At 33.5% G+C, this 16,235-nt stretch overlaps 1 protein-coding gene across 1 annotated transcript; it reads left to right on the forward strand.

Moving 5' to 3' along the window:
* Nucleotides 1-15,015: 15,015 nt before the first annotated feature.
* Nucleotides 15,016-15,901, forward strand: LOC18050456 (transcription factor CPC). Its single transcript, XM_024191628.1, has 3 exons — nucleotides 15,016-15,243; nucleotides 15,337-15,427; nucleotides 15,517-15,901. The coding sequence occupies exons 1-3, from the start codon at nucleotides 15,189-15,191 to the stop codon at nucleotides 15,605-15,607; spliced, it is 237 nt and encodes a 78-aa protein (XP_024047396.1). The 5' UTR covers nucleotides 15,016-15,188; the 3' UTR covers nucleotides 15,608-15,901.
* The last annotated feature ends 334 nt before the right edge of the window (nucleotides 15,902-16,235 follow it).

Genomic DNA, 16,235 nt, shown 5'->3' on the forward strand with positions numbered 1-16,235 from the left:
AAAGCTTTAAGCCTAAGCTTGAGTAAGCACAGCATCTCAACTGCTTGTTCTGAAGAAACCTTAATTGAGCGTGGTATTATTCCAAACATCTCATTTTTTGAGAAGGAAGCTTTAGCGATGACTGCGAATGGTTCTCATAATGTTAGTCTTAAAGGTGAGAGGAGGAAGAGGTTGGTGATTTCGAACATAGTTCAGGAGAAACAAAAGAAACAAGGTGAATCATCTTTTTAGATTATATCCCAATATGAGCATATTGCACCCTTTATTCCTCCTCCTCTTTCATCTAAGAAGGGCATTTATAATTTTACATCACACATGTTGTTCAAATTTTATTGAACTCGCAAGTGCACAATCTATTGTAGAATAGATTAATGGTGACGAGTGTCGATCCCACGAGAAGGTTGATTCTAATTGTGTGTAAAATTAATTTTTCTAAATGGATGTTTGGATTTGTGGTGAAAGTGACTTAGATTATCTTAAAATTGGAATTGAAATGGCGAGAATAAATTGAAGAGAAATCTATTGAAATGAAACACTTGGGTATCTGGATCCGTATCAACATGCACCATGGGCTAAATATTCCTTATTATTGCCAATTAAATCATAAGGGGGGAATCCACACCTCATGAACCAAACTTTAATCAATATGGTGCTAAGGGCTTATCGTGACAAATAATAATAACCTTGTACTAGGGAGCCGGTAAAACCAGGGCGGTATCTAGACAAGATTATTATTATTTGTCGACGAGAAGTCAAAACATCCACAAAAACTAGAAGGGAAGAGAAAATAAATTTACCAATTAAAGCCCATGACACATGTTGAGACTTTACTTTCAACCCAAGCTTGAAAGAAAATTAGCTACTTATAATTGAACTAGGGGCAAAATGAAAATTTATTAAAATATGTAGAAAATACAATATGGAGAAGGAATTATAGAAAATAGAGCCCAAAAATGGTTTCAGAGATGCCAAATTAGGGGGAGAGGTCCCCTTTTTATAGATACATTGAGTAAATCATGGCCATCGGATTAAAAACAGTTTGGACGCTCAGGATATCGCCACATCATCAGTCAACAGTACGCGGTTTGACCACATGCATGTACCGTACGCGAGATTTTTAGTCCACTGATATGCTGCCACGTCATCAGTCAATGCCATATCATCGTTCAATGCCACGTCATCATTCCGTCTATGTGAACAGTAACATAGACAATACTGTACATGTGAATAGTACTATACATGTGAACAGTGACATTTTTTCTTTTATGCTCCTCCTAAGGTTTTTGACTGTCCTGAGTTAAAAAATGATGTCCGTTTTGCCATATGATTTCTCGTTCATTGTGAAATGACCATGATGCCTCTAAAATACATAAAATACTTAATTAAAATAAAACACATGTAATTAAATTACAAGAAGGTTAAATACATAAAAGTAAGGGTGTTAGTAAGACTTGAAATGTAAAATGACGATTTTCTCCTTTATAAATATATATTTTCTAACACTCAACACACCCCTCAACCAGCTTATTGCTAGTCCCTAACAAATAAAACGAAAACAAAATTCAAATCCAAAATGATTTTTTTTTAAATAATCATGTTTATTCAATCAGACAAATAATAGTAATCAAATAAAAGTATAAGCATTATCTCCAGTCTAAAGAAACAACACACCCACATCAACCATCCACATGAATCAGCCCAGTAGACTTTGTCACAACTACTTTCAAGAATGACATGTTAACCCCCAAAATCTCACTAGAAATAGTGATTCACTCACAAAGAAATTAAACTCAATAAAAATAGTCACTCCAATAAATGGTAATTGAGAGAGAAAATAATAAAGAAGTGATATCACATGCTCTCACCAAGATGAAAGAAATATGCTCTCAGCTTAGAAATAATACGATCTCAAGTCAAACAAAAATGCTAGTCAACCCAATTTATTTATCTTTTTTTATTTTTTTATTATGCACCGCTACATCTTTTTAGCTCATATAACTAGCTTCTACTTCAGACTATAGTTCCTAAAATCAAGAAGGACTTTTATTAGGACGTAACGTAGATTAGGGACATGGCTAACAAAGAAGGGAAATAAGGAAAACAAAGTGTATGTTTGAGAAAAATGTAGAGAATATTTTTTTGGAAGTTGCAAGGTAGATTTCACCTATTATTGTAATTTTTTTTTCTTTTTGAAACAACAATTTTTTTTTTTTTTGCTTTTGTTTGGCACAACGTCACTGAACAAAATAATTATTTACATTTTTCTCAAACATAAATAGGTGATAGAACTTATAAGACATCGGGTAATACTCTAAATCGGAGTAGGTCAAGATGATAAGTTGACAAAGAAAATATTTTTTTTTAAAGGCTCAAAAAGATTAACTATGAATATTTCACAAAAGGGATGGCTAGAAAGGCTCAAACGAATTAAAGATGGTCTTTCCATCATTTTTTAGGGCTCTCAATAATCTTCTATATCTACTAGTTAGATGGGCCTCCAAATGTAGCAACACACATTATTATTTTTTTTCTCTTTTTTTTTTTAATTTTACAACAATTTTTTTTAAGGGTTAACTCAAAAGAAATCTAGAGATCGTGTATAAAATAATAAATTGCTAAGCTGTATGAAGAATAGGCAAAATTGTTACTCTCCAAGAAAAATGATAGGCTCAAAAACTCACTTGGTATTTATTATGACATGTTCATTCCTTCAAGCAACTCATATTTGTCTCCGACATCAACATGTAGAGTAGCAAACATGGCGTAACATCATTTAAGACCAAAGATAATACAAATACTAAAATTTAAAATTCATCATGTCATCCAATGTTAAAACAAATCACACAATTTTTTTTTTCAAACAACATTCTTCCCCCCAACCTATTCTAAGCATGAAAGGAAAATATACATGCAGAAATGTGAAAATGATGCAGAAAAATTAAAAAGTTACACTTAAAATGATAGAAAAAGAAAATAGTTTTTTTTTTAATTAAGAAGATGCGTTTCTAGAGGCACTACACTCCATATTCAGCCATCTTCGACTCAAAAATTTGAAAATGTATATTTATAAAGGAGAAATTAAAAAGAAGAAGAAAAATGAACATAAAAACTTAATAAAGAAAAAGAAAATGTCTGAATTTTTTTTTTGTTTTTTTATAATTTTTTTTTCAAACAATGAAGATACGTTTCTAGAGTCACTACACTCCATATACAGTCATCTTCAACACAAAAAGTTAGCAACAGTTAGTTTCTACAATAAAAAAATCAGTAAAAACTTAACCAAGATTCCACAATTGTCGACTATTCCCTCCCCCCAACCAGAACAAAACATTGTCCTTAATGTTTTAAAGGAAAGAAGTAGAGTTTAGAAGACATCACCTGGCTGGTGCAACACAAAAGAAAATATTTACAGGCGGAGAGTTAAATCTAATTTGTACTTCTTACTGCAGCTACTGTTACCATTATTATTTGGACGCTCCAACACAAAGGTTCAGGGGTCTGGCTCCGGTCTATAAGCTTGTAACAAATCAAGTAGCTCATTAGCAGTGTGAGCACAAATAAAAAATTTTTTCGCTGTGGAAAAAGTGAAATAGTTTTTTATTGTATGGTTAAGAAATGCGATAAAGCCATCATAAAAGTTATTGACATTTAACAAACCGATGAGTTTCTGGTGAATGTGCAGATGGGCCCAGGATGCTAGTGTGATAAGTGCCTCTAGAGTTGCAAGATCTCCTGGTAGGAAAATAAAAGCATTAGCATGATTACGCATTTCAGTTATTCTTTCTTGTATACCTGAGACGACTAGCTCTTCTCCAGTAGATGAGTCAGACAAACTGCCCAAAGTTTTTAGGGCCCTTGGAATGATGCCTAACACTTGGCTTCCTCGGACAAAAGCAGCTTCTGAGACCAATTTTGATAACCCTTGATTACCTCCTTCATACACCAAGTGTAATTTTCTCTATACTATACTTCGACCAAGATCTATGGCTGCCTTAACGAACTCTTTATGTTTGCCATAGTTAAAACCATAAAGCACACAAATGTTCTTGAATTGTCTATTGGGAGTAGCTGCCATTGGGATACTTTTCAAAAATAATTTATGAATGCGTAACAAAAATCATATTTAAAAATCTTGGTGACAGTGGGTCACAGCTGTGTATGAGGTAGCATGTCAGTGTCAAATAACGTGTAAAACACATGGCTTGTGAGTCAAAAAGAAAACAGTAAAAAGAAAAAGAAACAATGATAAAATAAAATTATTAAAGACAATAATGCAAATGATAAAATAACAATGAAATAAAATAACAATAAAGTAAAAGGATATTTACAAGTAGTTGCGACTGTGGCTCACATATTTCTCTGGTTTTACGTTCAGAAACGGCTTGAACGCCCTCTATGGGTCGAGGATAGGCTTCCCATCCAGTTTTCTTATAAACTGGCAAACATGGTCGTTTATAGTCAGATTCCCGAGACTGTATCGTGCATGCTCTTTCTGGAATAATGGTCATAACTGGAGAATCGCTCCTTGCATATATCCACTAGGATGCGTTTCAAGAGACAAAAATGATATCATCCAATGACTCTTTATTCAAGCCATCCCTAATGAATTGAATCTTATCTTCCCTGTTATCAGACACCATTCCTAAATAACATGGTTTTTCATCGCAACTCATTCTGGCACACTTATGACAAGCAATAGAAATTTTTCGAGCTCTTCGTTTTCTTGTATAATTTCCTTTACCACAACCAAGCATGTATGTAATAAATTTTAGAGGTAACTCACCTGCCAATCATACTTTAGCATTGATTAACCAACGGATGTCAGCAAGTATGTTATTCCTCATGAGCAATCGCATGCGTTCGGACCGAGCTTTGTAGATTGTAAGGAGGGCATTCTAAGGAAGTGAAGGGAATCGATTGTGAAGCTTTGCTAGAATCTCGTTTCTGTCCATACCTTCGTCTCAGAATATCAGTTATTATGGGAAACTGAAGTAACCGACTTGATTGTCACGGATTATTGTTATCCGCCACTTCACCGGGGTAACAAACTAAAGTACACAAACAAAGAAAAACAAACTAAAACACATAAAGAAAATTACAATTGTCCTCTTATTGAATTTACCTCAAGCTTCAACTGGATGTTGCCAAAGGACAACTGCATATTTCCAGTCCTACATTGAATGTGAGCATCCGCAGTTGCCAAGAAAGGTCGGCCTAGGATAATGGGGATGTGCTTCCTTGAATCCTGTATTGGTTGAGTGTCAATTACAATGAAATCAATAGGAAAATAAAACTTGTCTACCTGTATAAGCACGTCCTCTACAATACCATGAGGTATTTTCGTGGACCGATCTGTAAGTTATAACACCACTGGAGCTGAGTGTAATTTTCCAAGTCCAAGTTTTACAAATACTGAATAAGGCAACAGATTTACATTAACTCCTAAATCCAACAAAGCATTCTCAATTATGTGGTTCCTTATACTACATGAAATAATGAGGGAGCCTGATACTTTGCATTTTAGAGGAATTTTGTGTTGAAGTATAGAACTAACATTTTCTGTTAAAAATGTCTTTTTTTGAACGTGAATATTTATCTTTTTAGCACAAAGGTCTTTAAGAAACTTGGCGTATGGATTTTCCCTTCTTTCCTTCAGCTAACCTATGAGGAAATGGAGCTTTGGGAACATATTCTCGTGGGTTGGTTTATTCTTTCTCTTCCGATGGTGAGTCCTCAACATTCATAGGTACAATTTGATTTTCTTTTGTCACCGGCATCTCCACTTTGTTGTCGGCTTCTTTTCCTTTTCGCAAGGTCATGACTGCTTTGACCTTTCCATGCTGCTGTGGTGAACTGGTACTTGCTTCATGTACTCCTTTAGGATTAGACACTGGTTGACTTTGAAATTTACCTTTCTCAACAGTCATTGCCAAGGTTTGAACTGAAGAAGCAAGTTGTCCCACCATCTTCTCAAGACTTGAAACTGATTGGGCTTGTAAGCTGAAACATGCTCTCATCTCATTTCGTAGTCCATCAATGGTGCAGTTTTGTTGCTTAATCGTAGAGTGAGTAACATTCTTGAAATTTTGGAATGCATCCTCCCATGGTCTGGTTTGAGAGTAGTTCTGATTCTGATTGTATGGTCTAAATGGTGGCTGAGAGGATTGAGGAATTTGAGGAATTGGTTGCATTGGTGGAGCTGGAGTTGTTGGTCCATTTTGTTGGAATTCTTGAGACCATGAAAAATTGGGGTGGTCTCTCCATCCAGGGTTATTTGTGTTGGAGTATGGGTTGTAATTTGATGGTTTTCTCATTACACCTATGGCATTGGCTTGATCTGAGTATGAGTCATGGTCATTTAGCTCTATTGATTTAGCAGTCGTAAACTATTGTTCAAATTTTATTGAACTCGCAAGTGCACAAATCTATTGTAATATAGATCAATGGTGACGAGTGTCGATCCCACGAGGAGGTGGATTTTAATTGTGTGTAAAATTAATTTTGTAAATGGGTGATTGGATTTGTGGTGGAAATGATTTGGAATATGCTAAAACTTAAATTAAAATGGCGAGAATAAATTCTAAAATTGGAATTGAAATGGCGAGAATAAATTGAAGAGAATTTTATTGAAATGACGTACTTGGGTATCTGGATCCGTATCAACATGCACCATGGGCTAAATAATCCTTATTAATACCAATTAAATCATGAGGGGGGAATTCACACCTCATGAACCACACTCTAATCAATATGGTGCTAAGGGCTTATCGTGCCAAATAATAATAACCTTGTACTAGGGGGCCGATGAAACCAAGGCGGTACTAGACAAGATTAGTATTATTTGTCGACGAGAAGTCAAAACATCTACAAAAAATTAGAGAGGAAGAGAAAGTAAATTTACCAAATAAAGCCCATGACACATGTTGAGACTTTACTTTCAACCCAAGCTTGAAAGAAAATTAGCCACTCATAATTGAACTAGGGGCAAAATGAAAATTTATTGAAATACGTAGAAAATACAAAATGGAGAAGGAATTACAGAAAATGGAGTCCAAAAATGGTTTCAGAGATATCAAATTAGGGGGGGAGGCCCCCTTTTTATAGATACATAGAGTAAATCATGGCTATCGGATTAAAAACAGTTTGGACGCTCAGGATTGCGCCACGTCATCAATCAACAGTACGCGGTTTGACCACGCGGATGAACAGTAACACGGTTTGACCTGGGTTGAACAGTAACGCAGTTTGGTTGAAAATAATCCTGTGTGATGCATGTACTGTACGCGATATTTTTCGTACACTAATATGCTGCCACGTCACCATCAACAGTACATAAGAATTTTAGTCCAATAAGATCGTGACACCTCATCAGTCAATGCCACATCATCGGTCAATACCACGTCATCGATCCGTCTATGTGAACAGTGTCGTGAACAGTAACGTATACAGTACCGTACACGTGAATAGTACCGTACATATGAATAATGTCATTTTTCCTTTTATGCTCCTCCTAAGGTTTTCGACCGTCCTGAGTTCAAAAGGTGTGATGCCCATGATCTTTATGGACCTCGCAATACTTATTTGGATTCTTTTGGGATGATATGTCCTTTTAAAAGGTGGGTTCTAAATAAACTTAAATTTCTTACCGGTATAAGAATTTGCTCTTGGGGAGTATTAAACTCCATAAAGCTTGTGAATTGAAAGGCTAAACGAGGATGAGTTTCCCAAACTTCAGAGCACTTTTTATGATGAAATTGATCTATTCTTAGTAATTGATCGGGTCTACCAACCTTTCTTTCTTATTGATTATCTTTCTTTCTTTTTCTTTACTTGATTCTCCTTTTTCTCAATTTTCATTTTGAAATCTTTCTTTAGTATTGACGTACTTTTAGCTTTTGCAAGCATATCAGAGTAAGACGTTGGTAGCTTTTTTTAAACCAACCACTACAGTTTTCCCATCTTAAGCCTATCAATAATATTAAAAAAGTGCTATGTCATCATCATAATCATCTACTTGGGTGATATCTTTATTGTATCTTTTAATGTGGTATTTTAAGGACTCCCCCTATTGTTTGACAATCAAGAGGTAAATCACTGGTTTTCTTTTTTGTTGATCACTTTGGAAATAGGACATAAATTCTGTACTCAAATCTCGAAAGAATGAGATGGAGTGTGGTCTCAACATTGAAACCATCTTTTAGCACTCCTACTAAAGCTCGACAAAGAATTACTTATGATACACCTTGCACTTCTACAATAGTACAACACAATTCTATATTGCTCAGTATGATCCATTTGTCCATCATAAGGTTTTATCTAAGGTAAATGGAACCTACATGGATATTTTGCTATCATTATATCTAGAGTAAATGGTAGCTCAGGTTCTGCAGTTGTGCCATCAAGGAATCAAATTTCTCGAACCATTTTCTCAAGTCTCTACATCCTCTTTTGTAATCCTTCTTCGACTTCCTCTCCTTAGTCTAAATCTTCTGTAGCCATTCTCTTTATAATTCTTCGCTGGTTCAGAGAATGTTTAAGATCATCTTCACTTGATTCTTCTCTAAACCTCATTCTAGAGAAGCTGGAATCAACTACATTACCTCCACTTGAGTTATCTCCTTCCTTAGCTTGAGCCTGGAATTAGTCGAACATTCTATTTAAGTTATAAGCCAACTAATCTACTTGTTATTGAAGTCAAACAACACAAGGTTGTCCTTAGCATATAACATGGTGACTTGGATTCAGCTAAGATTTTGAGGAGGATAGATAGGCATCGTATCATCATCCTTCAGATCTCATTGCCATCTCCTTTATCAAAAGTGAATAAGCATCGTATCATCATTCTCTAGATCTCATTGTCGTCTCTTTCATCGAAAGTGAACTTCCTCATCTATATTGGAACTTTGATAATCAACCTCAAGATTATAGTATTCACGGTTTGCATCCATGCTCATAGTAGGGCTTCGAAGACTTTTAATCAAAAGCCCCTAAAGATAGTGCCAATTTATTGGTGCAAATGTTATCTCAATTTACTAGGTGGTAATTCCAACTAAGGATGACCCCTTTTAGGATTTAGGTTCCTATCTGTTGGATTTGACGATAATGAGTTTACCTTTTGGCTGATTTTAATGGGCCTTTGAATCTCCTCCTATAAGTCCACTTTTTTAGAAGATTAGAGTGTCATTGTCCAATAATACTCTACAAACACAACAGAATGATCAGAGGGCCAATTTTACCTACGTAAATCCTCTGATTATCAAGTCATTTTTTGAATATTTGAAAATATAAATTTTGAGAGAGAAAATTAGTGTTTCCTCTCTTAAGTCCAATTTTTTGTTTTTAACATTTTAGTAAGAATGGAATGTTTATTTATAGGCGAAGTTGACTTGACTTAGTTCCCAATTACTTTGATTACAAGTGTCATTATTCTTGTGACATCTAGTAGAACTTATATTCTTGTGCCTATGTTGATTGACATATGAATATGCAAGCTTGTCTATGGGTTAATGGAAGAAGAGTTTATCCTAAGTGGTTTGTCCTAGGATAAGACTCTAGGACCTTGGAACATTTTGGGCTTTGAAGCCTTACCACCTAGGTGGTTCATCCTAGATGGTTTATCTTAGGATAGGAGCCTAAGACCTTAGAACCTTTTGGGCCTTAGGGCGTTACCACTTAGGAAGATTATCCTAGGTGGTTTGTCTTCGGACAAGATCTTAGGACCTTAAAATCTTTTTAGGCTTTGAAGCCTTGCCACTTAGATCATTTATCCTAGGTGGTTTGTCTTAGGGTAGGAGTCTAGGACCTTGGCACTTTTTGGGCTTTGAAGCCTTGCCACCTAGATGGTTTATCCTAGGCAGTTTGTCCACATTTTCATGGGCTTTATAGTTATTTGGCCCCTGACTAAACCTATCTTATTTTTGGTCTAACAGATACAATATACCCAGCTAGGACTAGATTTGATGAAAATGAATTGATTTTTGTAGTTTTAAATAATGTGTCATACTTATTAATGCATTATGTGGGTAAAAATAAGGATAAATTTGGAATAGGAAATGCATACGAGACTGAAAAAGATAATTTATTTTTAATTTTTAAAAGGGTTATTAAGAAATTAAATAAGGTCAACTACTAGAGAGCCTAGCTATTAGAAGCCTTGTTTAAGCCAAAAAGTTTTATCTATGCCCATTAAAATGAGAAGAATCTATAAGCACAATTTGAATTTAAGAAAGAGATAAGTGTTAACTCCTGATAAAGTTTTGAATTCACTGATAAAAAGTTATTATAAGTAGTTCGAGTCACAATTAAATGGATTTTTCTCTATACATGAGGACATATACTAATGAATAACCAAAAACAAAAAAGAAGGAAAACTCTATGTAATCATTATTCAATAGAAAAAATTATTCTTTCTCTATTCGTAGGTGTAGGCCAAATTGAACTATGTTAATTATTTATGTCTCATTTATTATATTGTACCCACTTATTTGTTTTTCAAATTGAACAGATTTCTATGTCAATAGTTTAATGCCATATTTATATGTGGAGATGGCATAGTTAGTCGCCAAAATCAAGTACTACAAAATCATGAGTCAATAAAGCCAATGAAGTTGTCGAAGTCATGAGTTGCCACAGGTCCTAAGCCCACCTAAGAGGCAAGATAGCAATACTGGCCCATAACCAACACTTGCACAATAAATGGTTGATTTGACGCTAAATATGAATATAATGTTTCAATACATAGAAAATCAAATGTGCAGTCAGCCTGCTTCACAAGTTAGGAAGCAATAGTAGGGAAATAAAAGAGAAATGTCTCATGGTGGTTGGCAAAGGCCTTCTTAGGATGACAACTTTGCTAGGAGAGCTATAACCATGCAAACAATACTAACCATTGTTAGAGCCTAGACAGGACTTGCATTAGAGGTTAAATAAAAGATGCCAATCCAAAAAAACATCAGGAAGAAGAGTCTAGTGTTGACTCAACAAGTCTTGAATCATAATTACGAAAACTCAAAAAATGGATAGATGGCAAAAAAAAAGTCTTGGAAAACTATTCTTGGAAGAAGCGGAACCTCCTTTCATTAGAGAAGTATTAGAGATACCACTTCCTCCAAAGTTCAAAATACCTAAATAAAATTATACAGAGGGGAAGGAGACATGGCTGAGCACTTGGAGTCCTATAGGTCAAGGATGGAGCTACAGTGTGTAATAGAAGCAACCAATTGTAGGTCTTTGTCATTAACGTTCACAAGAACAATGCATAGGTGATACAGTTGAAATTTAAAACCTTGCTCAATAACTTTGTTTACATAGCTAAGTCAGATATTTGCTAATCGATTTACAGGAGCTAGGGACCATCATCTTCTTCTGATTCACTTTTGTTAGTTAAAAAAAGGAATGATGCATCATTGAAAGATTATATTGACCATTTTAATAAAGAAGCAGTGAAAGTGTAAAATTACACAAACACAGTAGCTCTAACTGCTACTATGGCAAGCTCGTGACAAAAAAATGTTCTATTATTCACCTGCAAAAGTACAATAAGGACTTTTAGTGTTGTTATCAAGATTACTAAAATACACTAATGCTGATGAGCTGACCAATGGGATGGAGACAAAGGAAAAGAGATAAAAAGACAACAGAGACAGAACAAAAAGAAAATTTGACAAACAATGAAAATTAGCATTACATGTTCTCTTTTATTTAATTGAGTTAATTTATTATTTTAACATCATTTAAATTACTAAGTTTTCCTCTATTACTTGAGCAAAATATGTCCTCTCAATTTTATACAAAACTAATGAACGCATGAGGATGATCCCCAACATAAATAAGTTCAAAATGCTACAAATATTTCACCTTTCAGTAAGTTACAATGGGATGGTAATAACTTAATCAGTTGGTAAGACCAGAGATATCACACCTCTTAAAAAGAAGTCCTAGCAAAGCTTAAGCTCAACATGACATCTTAAAGGACGTGTAGAACGTAGGGGGCAAGAAAATAACCCGATCTGACCCGACCTAATCTGAAAAACATCAAGTTCGAATTGGATCAGGTTATTTCCCCAATCCGATTGAATGATAGTATAACCAATCCGATCCAAAAATTCAATTAGGTTGGTTTAAAAAAAAGTTAATTGAAAACTAAAAAACAAAAAAAAAACTTAATTGAAATTGAAACACACAAACCGTGCCTCATCTCATTGTCTCACTCTCTTATTCTTTTCACATCACACACAAAACACAAAAGAAAAACGGCAGCTAGCCAGAAACATATCACCAAAGTGGCAACAATCACGAAGCATTGATCGGAGATCGCACGACAGATGCATATGCAGACATAGCCTGCACTCACCAATGCAATATTGAAAATTTAGAGCTTGATGCCTTGATTGATTAAATCCATGTATGCAGATAGTAAGCTTAAATGAAAAGTATGAATTGATTTTTCTTTTTATTTAGTATGAATAGATTAGGTAGACTAAGACTACTTAAACAATAAAATCAAATATTCTGCTGTATATGATGCATGTAATAGTTCAACAAAAATTAACTAATTCAATTAACTATATGTTAAGCATACATTAAGTAATTAAATATGTGTAACATGGGCATGAAATTTAGGGATTTATAATAAGATATAGATCTGCAAATTATATTATGGGCAAAGGATGTTATGAATTAATTAATCATTAATATCTTGCTTTTCCTTTATGAAGTATGAGCAGTTTTTATACATATACCTAATCATATAAAAATATTAAGAATAAAATTTCAAATTAAACAAGTTTTATAAAATTACATTAATAAATATTTAAATTGATTTGTAATAGCAATTAGATTAAAAGCTTGATGGAGAACCAACAATAGTATGGTAAACTTTTTTGCTTTTATTAATCAGACAACATTTTATTATGTAAAGGATAATTTTATGTTTTGATTTTTTAATTAATGATTGATAATTACTGTTTTGTATGTTCAGATGACTAGACACTTAGAATTAAATTTAACAAGTGACGATGAAGAACAAAGTGTACAAATGAAGGAAATCAAAAAAGAAAGGAAAGACAAAGTTAAAAAGACCATTACTAAAAAAAAAGATTTGTAACGTGGAAATGATTAAACTTTACTCAAGGATAATCCAAATAAATGCAAATGCAACTATTATGGTAAACAATATCAACGTCATTTAAGGCATGTTGGGATTACCAATATGAGAAATCATATAAATGTCTATAATGCATACAAGACATTTAAGAAACAACAAGATGCAAATTAATAGAAGTTGACAGTTAAAGGTGGTGAAAGAAATACAAGCGACATGGTTTTGGTTAAAAAGATGGATTAAGAGTAACATGAATAGGCATTTCTATAGTTTATTATGCCATCTCAAAGAATTATTAGCAGGGGTGTTATGGATATGTTTTTAAACAAAAGACAATGTTGAAGAATTTGATTTGTAAGAGCAAGTAGTGAATGTCTCTTACAACTAATATGCAGACTTTCGTTCAAAACATAAGTTACATGGTGATCATAACTCATTTTATTGATATTGATTGGTGTTTGAATAAGAGGATTATTAGTTTTAGGGTGGTTGAAGATCATAAAGAGAAAATAATTGGTAAAAAGATTGAGGCTTATTTACACAACTAAGGAATAAAGAGTTTATTTACAATAACTGTTGATAATACCTTTGTAAATGATGTTACTGTTAGTTATTTGAATAGGCAATTACTTGCTTGAAAGAATGATGATGCATTTGTGTTAGGGGGAAAGTATATGCATGTGCGTTGTTGTGTACATATTTTGAATTTGATTGTTGTTTCAGGGTTAAGTGAGTTGCATGTTAGTGTTGTCGCTATTTGGAATGCTATGAATTATATGAGATCCTCCACCATGAAGTTGCAGACATTTAAACAATATGCTGAGCAAGTGAAAGGTCTGAACGGAACTCTAGTTTTGGATTGTCTTATTAGATGGAATTCCAACTATTTGATGTTAATGGCTGCATTGAAATTTCATACGATGTTTGACTGGATGGCAAAAGTGGATAAACCTTATAAGGCATACATTCTTGAGCAAGAAAATAATAATCTAAGGGTAGGCCCTCTTGAACTTAAAGATTAGGAGGGTATTGAACGAATTGTGAGGTTTTTAAAAGTCTTTATGATGACGCGTTTTTTTTAACCTATTTTACTGTGACTTTTAATCTTTATTATGATATTATGTAAATTTTTTTTTTTTACATAAAATTCTCTTCAATTGGGTTTCTGATTTTTTTTCTTTTTTGGTTCTCTTTGAAATATGGATGATTATATGATAACACGAGGCTGATTTTCGTAAGTCCCAGGGTCTTCAAATATGCATTGATTGTTATTGCTTTAAATTCTAATGTATTTGTTTAAATGAACTGCTAATCTTTATTTAGATTTAAAAATATTTTGAATATATAATAAATTAAAAATATTCCATTCTATGATCCTAAATTTGTTAAAATTTAGGAGAAACTATTAAGGTATATGATTTAATGGTATAATGTATGAAGAAGCTATTAAGCCATATATTTTAATAGTATAATATAATGCTATCACACCATATGATTTAATAACTTTCTCAGATTTTAGTAAAATTTAGGATGCTAGACTAAATAAGTACTTTATAATAAATATGTGTAAAATATCATATCTTTTATAAATAAGTGTAATTATCATATCTTTTATAATAATTTAATAAAAGGGTATCATTGTAATACAATTTTTTTTAATTTCAAAATAGGTTAAGGAATACTTTTACGAGTTCAAATAATCTTATCTTGTGTTTAATAGTTAATAAAATATTATATTCAAAATAAGCCAATATTGAACGCTCAGTTTTTAAATTTTGCCACATGTTATTTGATTATAAGACGAAAAGAGGTGGAAAGAGAAAAACTATGAGAAGATATTATTCCAATTTTAAATCTATAGGAAGTACCAACCAACGGGTGTAAGTGTTCAACTACCTATCAAAGTTGGACTATATCCCAGTCCATCAACTACCAGTCTTGCTAGCTTTCTCTGGATCTGTTTCACTTCACACCCTCCATTCTTTTCTATTAATACTTGTCATTACGCCTTCAAGTTCACAAACAGACTCTTTTCAATCTGCAGATACCTTTTGAACCTATTAGCTTCACCATCTACAATATTTTCATGGCCGAATTGCATCGTCACACATCCGATGATAATAACTCTGTGCATTCTAGAGGTACCCTTTTTGAATTTTCTGATTTTCTTATTTAAGAAATTTCTGTAATTGATGATCTTTTGATCAATTTTAACTCTTGATTGATATATGCAGAACCAAAACAACCCAATCAATATTCTAAGCTTGAATTCTCAGAGGATGAGGAAACTCTGATCGCTAAGATGTACAATCTTGTTGGTAAGAGGTGGGGTTCATTCCATTTTTTTCCTCCTTTGTTCACTTTCATTATATTAGTTCATTTAAATCATTCAGCATATAATTATATTAATTTAGGTGGTCTCTAATCGCTGGAAGAATTCCTGGAAGGACGGCGGAGGAAATTAAGAAGTACTGGACTTCAAGATATTCTTCTACTAATGAGTAATGAATGAGAAGACGATAGCTTCTGTGATGGAGTGTATTTTAAGTACGAGGAAAATGAAAAAAAATTAATTTGGGTGCCTGCGAGCTTCGTATGTTATGCTTTAATTTGTAGCCTGATTTATGTGAAAGCTTCATTTAACATTATTACCAAAAAATGCACTAAAACAGAAGAATTAGTGTTAAAAATTTGCTTAAAAGATATGGATTAAAATGTGTAAATTTGCTTAGTTCCTCACTATACTTGTGCAGTATTAATAAATTATTCATTCATTCCGAGGTAGATGGCAGAATCTGGAGTGAAATGTAATTATAATTGGTGAAAATGCTTAGAATGACTTGAATTATATATTACATACAATCCCAAAGGCTTCGAAAATTTTGTACCTTCTAAAATTTTCCCTGCACATTCTCTCTTGTACGGATAATTTAGCAAACAAGAATCGGCTATTCACTGCCTTTGGCATTACACTGACATGGACGGGCTGATAAGCTTATTTATGACATTTATACATGTGAATGGGGTCCAGCTATGATGCAACTGTGGTATCGCGCTACAGTTGCATCCAACCGTTGGATCTACTTAAATGAGTGGGGTCTATTGAGATCCAACGGTTGGATGCAATTGTGGC

The sequence above is a fragment of the Citrus clementina genome, unplaced genomic scaffold (genome assembly GCF_000493195.1).
Source record: "Citrus clementina cultivar Clemenules unplaced genomic scaffold, Citrus_clementina_v1.0 scaffold_2, whole genome shotgun sequence".
Classification (NCBI taxonomy): domain Eukaryota; kingdom Viridiplantae; phylum Streptophyta; class Magnoliopsida; order Sapindales; family Rutaceae; genus Citrus; species Citrus x clementina.